At 39.5% G+C, this 8,120-nt stretch overlaps 1 protein-coding gene across 1 annotated transcript in view; it reads left to right on the forward strand.

Moving 5' to 3' along the window:
- The window catches only part of TRUB1 (TruB pseudouridine synthase family member 1), a 30,761-nt gene extending 25,024 nt beyond the window's left edge, over nucleotides 1-5,737 (forward strand). The window contains exons 5-8 of the mRNA XM_083844156.1: nucleotides 1,146-1,218; nucleotides 2,497-2,636; nucleotides 3,773-3,829; nucleotides 5,193-5,737. Coding sequence (XP_083700282.1) covers nucleotides 1,146-1,218; nucleotides 2,497-2,636; nucleotides 3,773-3,829; nucleotides 5,193-5,407 — 485 coding nt within the window. The 3' untranslated portion in view covers nucleotides 5,408-5,737. The remainder of the gene's footprint in view (nucleotides 1-1,145; nucleotides 1,219-2,496; nucleotides 2,637-3,772; nucleotides 3,830-5,192) is intronic.
- Nucleotides 5,738-8,120: the final 2,383 nt, after the last annotated feature.

The following is an 8,120-nucleotide window of genomic DNA, read 5'->3' on the forward strand; positions in this document are numbered from 1 at the left end:
CTCTTGTGGGCAGCATGTGCTCCTAAGGCTGCAAAATGTGCTTGGCCAAAACGAGATGCCATATTGCCATCTTCAGAAGTTGCAGTGGAAAGAAAACTCTTCCTTTTTCCTTACAGCATGAAGTACAGCTGTTTTGTAAAGGCTGAAAGCACAGGTCTTCTCCAAAATATAATGAAGGGGCAATAAATAATTTAATTTTATTTATGCTCAAGGATGCTGTTGACTTCATGTGCCTCTAATATCATAGAATTACAGAATCACTTAGGTTGGAAAAGACCTCCAAGATCATCGAGCCTATCCATTAGCCTAGCACTGCCAAGTCTACCACTAGAATATAACTTAGGAGGCACATGACTAGACAGTTACTGAAGGGCATTTTGCCTACAGATCTTTTGTACTCTAAACAAATTAATTATGAATGTCATCCCTATCGAATAGTATTTCAAAGGACCAGTGCAACCAGCTACTTCAGTTACAGCCTTCTAACAAAAGTGGGAGGGGTACGTAGGTGTACTCCAGAGAGTAGATTTCATGAAGCAGTTACTTTCTTTTATAGGATTTCTTCAGTAAAATTGCCTTACTTAGTGTGTAACCATACCTTTGTGAGCATCTGCAGGTTAGATGTGTGGTGGAGGAATTTAGTATGTTTTTCCAGATACAGTCTTTCTTCACTGGGAAAAAAAATAAAAATTGCAGTGTTTTTTCACTAGTAACCTGCTGGAATTTTCCTGTGAGTACAGTTATGTACTTTTAAGAGTAGTTGTCAATGTTAGATGAGCATTTTATTCTTCTTAGTCCTTTAACACAGATTAGAATAGGACAAGTTTTGTAGTTTTGCCTGGTTTCCAAGAAAAATGAATTCGTAGTCCTGAGGGAGGAAAAGTTGCAAAGCAGAACTGTGTGTGTAGGGACTTGTGCCCTTCTGAAAGCGTCCAGACTGTCTTAATCACCTTGGACTGTTTGTTCCATTCTTCTTGTGATAATTCACACTCCTACCTACATTCTGTTTTTTATCTTTGGCATTTTTCATCCAATCTAAATTCAGACAAGAGGGACCACTTCTTTGTATCTGTTTGCAGAACGTGATCAGTTCCATTGGTGCCATGTGAATAACCGATGCTAACATACTTGTTTTCTTTCTACAGACCAGGTAACAAAAACAGATCTTGAAAATGCGCTGCAGAAGTTCACAGGGGACATAATGCAGGTTCCTCCGCTGTAAGTTCCACAGCATTCAGAACTCTCAGGAGCGGTGTTCAGCTGTCAGGACTTGCCAACAGGAGTCAGTTCTGTCAGAAATAAAAAAAAAAAAAAAACGCGTTGTGGCAAGAGGGTAGAAGCAAGGCAGACCTAGGAGTTTAACATTTGGAACTGCAGGTCATGCTGATTTGAATATCAAGCACAAATGGTGACCTGGAGCCTGTTCTGTTGGTAAATATAGAGTAGCAGTCTTAAGCAGCTTTTGCAGGGCTTGGATTGTTCTGTCCTGTCTTACAATTAAAAGGGAAAGCCTCAAGACTTTAATTTTATTTATGGGGCAGGGGGAGGCTTAATGACATCAGCACGGAAATTCCTTTAATGCCTGCAAATTAGTTTTGTGGAAACTTAGAGTACGAATAAATTGTTAGTGATTTAAGCTTCCATAGCTTAACAAATTTCTTCCAGTCAGGTGAGCCATGGTAACTGGCAATATGCAAGTGCTTAGCTTGTGACAGATGGCTTTTCTGGTGATTTAAGCTAACATGCTTTCCTTTGCATTTGCAATGGATCGGTTACTGTGGTTCCGCTGTGAGCCCTGTAAGGTCAGCCATTCAGTAGGTGTTCTGCTTGTGTGACCTTTTCAAATTACCCTCCGGTAATTTGAGCAAGATCTTTCTTGATTTTTCTATAGTAGTCTTTTTTTCAGGGCCAGAGTTGGAACTTTGATGAAGTTTCATGTTATCACTGAATTCTTTATTTATTTTCTGTTAAATTCCACAGTGGTCTTAAACACCCTGGAACAAGGCTTTGTAGCTTGGCAGCTGCTGTTCAGGGAAGACCCTGGTCTCAGTAGAGTAAAGGTGCAAGGCAGAATTACAGGCATTGCCCGAGCTATGCCCAGTGCTCACCCCACCACAGTACTGAAAAAGAGCGTGTCCTGCAGCCTTCTGAGGGGCAGAATGTTAAAGGCTGCTGCAGGTATTGTACCCTTTGTAGAAACCCTTAGTTTTCATAAACTACAAATTAAGTGATGAAACACTTTTAAATCCGTGCAGCAAGAGGTAAATTGAGGACCGCCTCTTGTTTTCCAGTTTACATAGCTACTGGTGAAGGAGATTATTCTGTGTCCAGGAGATTTCAGAAGCACTTGCTAGGTTTTATTTTTTTGTATGTGAGCATTTGGAGAGGATTAGAAGGGTAAAATGTATGCTGTTGTACAATATTAACAGAATCTGGAGGATGGGAAGCTTGTTCTGTTACAACAGTGTAACACATTTTCGTGCTCTATCTGATCAGCTATTCTGCTTTGAAGAAGGACGGAGAAAGGCTATCAACTCTGGTGAAGAGGGGAGAAGCAGTTGAAGCAAAGCCAGCTCGGCCAGTAAGAGTATACAGCCTCTCTCTCCAACAGTTCCAGCCACCACTGTTCACACTGGGTAAAGGCCAAAGATTATTGTATAGAGTGATGCTCCAAGTTTGTTTGTTAGTGCTTATTTACACTCAGAATGAGACTAAGATATTGAAATGGGTTTCATTTCCCTCAGCTACTTATTTTAGTGTGAGCCTATGTGCACAGACTTTCACTTTGCAGTAAAAGCACCATATTTTGGGTTTAAGTTAAGCTGATTATATGTAATCTTTTCTGTGAGGGAAAATTCTGAGAGGCTGGCCAGGAGATTACTTGCATCTGTCCATGATTTCGCAGCCTCCAGCTCACTACTCCTTTCTCAGGTCTCCTTACTTCACCTGACTCATTCCTTTGCCCCAGTGCCCAGACTGCTGGCATCTCAGTTCATCAAGGGCCACCATCAGTTACTGTCAGACCTCTTTCTAGGTTGCAGAGACAGGATCTTACCCTTCTGTCATACATAAAAAAGTGTGGGTAGTACATTAAGAAGCACCTTAATAAATGAACCAAAGATACTGTTGTAAATATTTGATGCAGGTGAGGGTTGGATAATCATTTGCATTGAGGAACTACCTGGTTGACCTGTAGTCCTCTGATGGGCCGGATGTTATATGATGAGCAGGTATGAACCACAGAAGTCGGTGCTCTGGTACTTCGGGCCTTACTTTATGTCTGGGTGACAAGCAGCTGATCACTGGCAGAGGGGGAAGGGAAGGGTTGAGAGAGCAGGGAAAGTTAAAGGTGAATTTTAAAATGTCAGCAGCTTTTATTGGAGCTGCTCATGTGCAGTATCTTAAAAAAAACATTGATAGTCAGTTTAGGCTATTCTTGAAATAATTTGGTTTCATCATTAGGAATACAAAACAACCATCTGAAACCTTTAAAATGAATAAAACTGAAGCATTTTTTAACGTACCACAGCAAGTACTTAATTTCTAGTGAGTTAGTTCGGTTGCCATTGTATTTGCCTTCCCTCCTGTCTTGGTTTAGCAATCTCACCCGCACATATGTTACAGGATGAATAATTGATGTTGCATCCTATAAATATTTTATCACTGGGTTGTTTGCTTAGTGCATTTTTACATTTGTTTGGGAGCATGGTCTCCATGTAAAGTAGATTTCACATTGTACTGGCAGTTTACCATGTCATTATTAACATTCCAGATGTTGAATGCGGCGGTGGCTTTTATGTCAGGAGCCTGGTCAGTGACATTGGCAAAGGTAGGCATGAAAAAAAAAAGTGATGGTGTAAGGAATGAAAGTGTCTGTTTATAGAAAAATCTTGCCATTTTTTATATCTCCGGCCACCAGACTTATGTGCTATTTTGCAGATTGGTACTGCTATCACTTGCTTTTATATACTAGGGTATTTTCCTTGGGAGCATGAGGGAATAAGGGCTAAATAATTGCTGGAGGACCCTGGGGGCTGGGGGCTAAAAATGGAGCAAGGAATAGCACTGAGCAAGAAAATGCAAGGCAAGGTGGGAATTTTTTTTTCTCTCCTCCATATGCTAAAGCTAAGTCAGATTAAGGGTGAGAAGAAGAAGGATACTGTCTTTTTAAACGTTATTCATCACATTTTGAAAACAGATTGCACAGAACATTACCATGCACATAATAAACCCTATCTCCTGGAAAGACTTCTTCATTTGTGATGATTTTTCTAGTGTTTTCTTTCTCTTTTCCTTTTACTGTGAATGGTGTTGCTTTCCCACAGGGTTATTTGTCTTGTGCCGTATATCTATCAAACTGCATGATGGAGAACAGATAGTCCATTTCATTTTTTTTAAGTGATACATTTGCAGATCAAGAAACCAAGTGATGTGGGAGAGCTCTATGAATTTCAGTGTTGTTATTTGTACTTAGGCAAGTCAGAGATTCTCCTATTGCAGTCTTCTGAGCATACTGGGTTGTGTTCAGTCCTTTAAAGACAAACTGAGATAAAGTCTCTACCCAGCTGGCCCTTTTTCAGAGTATGAAATGCAGTAAAAATCCTCCTGCATCTGCAAGTATGGGCAAGAATATTTTAGTACACCTGTGCACTTTCAAGTCAGTTCCAGTTGCTGACAAACAAAAGGGGTTGTCTTTTGTAACCGCTCATTATGTAATTCTGTCCTACTTGTATTTAACCCATTATAGCATTTGTTTATATTTTGAATTTTTCCTTATTTTGTATTATCCTAATGAGTGGCACAGGATAAAAATGTTGAAAAGCACGGACAGATGCTTTTCCAAAACATGGAAAATAGCACATGGTCTTCTAAGTCACTTGAATAAAGAATGTTCTGCTTTTATTTTATGTCATTATTTCTCTCTCATCATTCTGATTTAAATCTGGAAAACCTCCTGACAACTTTCTGTCAGATTTTGAACTCTTACTGCAGTGGAGATCTGTTGAAATCAAAGGAATTCCTTGTCTCAGACTTAAGAAGATGTAAATGAGTGTTGAATCTTCATGAACTGCCTTTTCACACTAAGCAGAATAATGTAGAAGGCTACATATAAAAGTACTTTTTAAGCGAGTTGCAAATAGTTAAATTTGACCATGCACTTCTTCTAAAGTCTCTTTTCTCCTGTACTATAGAACTCTCTACCTGTGCCAGCATGCAAGAGCTGACCCGAACCAAACACGGGCCATTTACGCTAGAGGAGCATGCACTTCATGAAGACAAATGGACAATTGATGAAATTGCGCGATCTTTAGAGCATTGCATGTCTCTTCTCCCAGGAGAACCATCTCATAAAAAATTTAAGACAGAGCATCCTGGAGAAACTGCTGTGAGCTGTGAAGATAAGTGATAAGTTAGGTCAAGGAAAAAGACTGAATGATTGAGACATTTTAAGATTGGATTGGGATTGTCTTGCCTTTTGTGTAAATTTACAGGTCTGTATTGGGACAAACTGCAGTGCAAGAAAAATGGTTCTTTTGTTTCCTGGGGCTAGAACGTTCACTGAAAATATCCAGTGCTTGCTGTTTTCTGATCTGTTTATTTCCCTTGTAACATGCTGTAAATTGGTCTGTCACTGATGTCAAGTCTTCATAAACTTTTAAAGAACCTATGGGGTGTAATATAGCAGTTGTTAATAATTCCTCAATAAAAAAAATATATGTCCTTAGGATTTGCTAAATGTGGTCCAAAGAAAAATCTTTTTCTTTTTTCCTCCTTTACAGCTGCTAATCGAATGCTGAAATACCATGGTGATAAGACTTTGATAGCTTAAAGGGTAGAAGAATGTGGAGTGACAATTTGTTTTCTTGAAATCCATTTCAGGAAATGCCCACTTCCTGCAGTTTCTGCTATGCTGATTGTTCTTTCAGTCAAATGTTACCCAGCATGCATTAAACCTAGATGCCGATGTTTTAGGTTAGGTCTGATATAGCAGAGTAAGTAGTTTACAAGTTTAAAGAGTCCATAAAAGTAACTGGTAACTAGTGCTATGAAAGATGTGGTCCTCATTACAGGTGTGTATATCCTGTTCTGGTATGATGTCCTAATTGGTGACGGTCTATCATTTAAAGTGTAGCTACCTGTTATGTCCTCGTCGGGCTTGTGGAATTTACTTCTACTGTGTGTTGCTTGTATTGCTTGAGCTGTCTCCTGTGGATCAGGTGCTGCAGTGCTTCTGGGGTCTGACTGGTTTGCTGCAGACCAGAAGCTGGGTGGGCAACAGTGGGACCCACCACCCCAACCATCTTTGTTGAAACCATTTTAGCTCAGTGGGGCAGTGAGGGCCTGTTCCGCAGTTCATTTGTTCAACAGAATCTGATTGCACTGGTTATTTCTCACCACTGCTTCCCTTGAGGTTTCCAAAATGGTTAAAAGACAGTGGTGTTTGAGAGTGCTAAAAAGCACCCTAGTGGTTTCCCTCTGTGTAATGGACTAGGAGGACTACCATATGTGTCCCCAATCAACAAGTTAGTAGCAGGTCTACTTCCCTCTTGTCATAACGTGGAACAAGAGGAATAGTTTAAAGATGTGAGTAATATCTGAGAGAAAGCCCTGCGTTCGAAAGTGTCACTGGAATGCCATCAAAGAGGAATGGACTGGCTGCTGTTCTACGCTGCTGCTGGACAGGTGGGCTGCTGTGGCTTTGTACCACTCCTACGCGTCCAGTTTGTAGTTCTGGAGTACAGAGACTCGATTCTCTTACTCTGAGTGACTCAATGCTGTGAAGCCAACAGGCTGTGGTTAGATCTTGTTGGGTGTATCTTTTACAAAGACATGAAAATTTGATTTAATGACTCCGTGTTAATTGCCTTGCTCCTTTCCATGGTAAGTTATCTTGCTAGCTAATTACATCTATTGTTGGAAAGAAGTTGCATTTTGTTCCCAGTTAGAATCTCCACACCCTGCATTTTATGTCTTTATCTGCACCTTACGTAAAGCAGCTTGCTCTGTGTGCTGGTATTATGTGAAATGATCAAGTTCCAACTTTGCTTTCAGCTTCAGAAAAGAAATAAATATCCCGAAGTTTCTTACTGCAGGATGCCTTTCCAGACGGCTGTATTTTTTATTTGTTTTCTATAAAATAAGAAACTGAAGTATATGCAAGATTAATGAAGCCCTCCCCCTCTTTTTTTGTGGGAGGATGGAGTTTGTATTTTATTGTTCAGCAAACAGACAATTTTCTTCTTTTATATATATTCTTACAAAAACTTAAGGGAAATGCAGACTGGATGAAGTAACTGTTTTGAGAAACTGTGATTTAGGAGATGGAAGAAAAGTGTTGTAAGAGAACAGTGGGAGATTTTAGTTTCTTTTAGGAGTACTTTTTGGTACTTTGGATAGGAACAGAGAAGAAAGATTATTTTCTAAAGAAATGAAGTAAAGCAGAAAACTTTATTTTCCCATGTACTTATTACGTTGGATGATCCAAGTCTTTGATTGAAACACACCTTCTCTTATTGTCCATATCCCTGTGGTCTTCTAGATTGAATAACTTCTCATTTTCTGTATTTATCCTTCTGAACTTTTACAAATAGCCAGTAGATATTATCCTATTAGTCTACTTCTTCCATCTACAGGGATTTGTTTCTTTAAAAATTAGTGCAATTGAGAAATCCTTGTACTAACAGGATACATTTGTATACAGTGCTGTAAGTGTCCAGCACATTTCAGATCTCAGCAGTTTGTTTAATGCTCACCATGGCTTTCTTGCTGTTCCGTATAAGACCTCCTGATTTAGGCTGCAAGTCCTAACATGTATGGAAAGCATAGAGAGAAAAGGAACACGGTTGTACTTGTTCAGGAATCTGCATGAGGTGTGTAGACAGTGTTATTGAAGATTGATGGTACTTTCAGTCTACAAATAAAATTTCCCTCACTGCTTTTATTCCTCTGTAGGAAAAGCGAGAGAATTTCACCAGCTGTACCTCAACCTTTTTTTTCTTTAATGAACTGCATCTCAAATTAATGAACACCTTCTCTCCAGATAAGTTGTACAGCACTTCAGAAGCTATTTCACTTAGAAGTTGAGTATGAAGTATGCTTGGTTGCAGCTGTAAATGGCT

Source organism: Anser anser (genome assembly GCF_964211835.1).
Source record: "Anser anser genome assembly, chromosome: 7".
NCBI lineage: Eukaryota > Metazoa > Chordata > Aves > Anseriformes > Anatidae > Anser > Anser anser.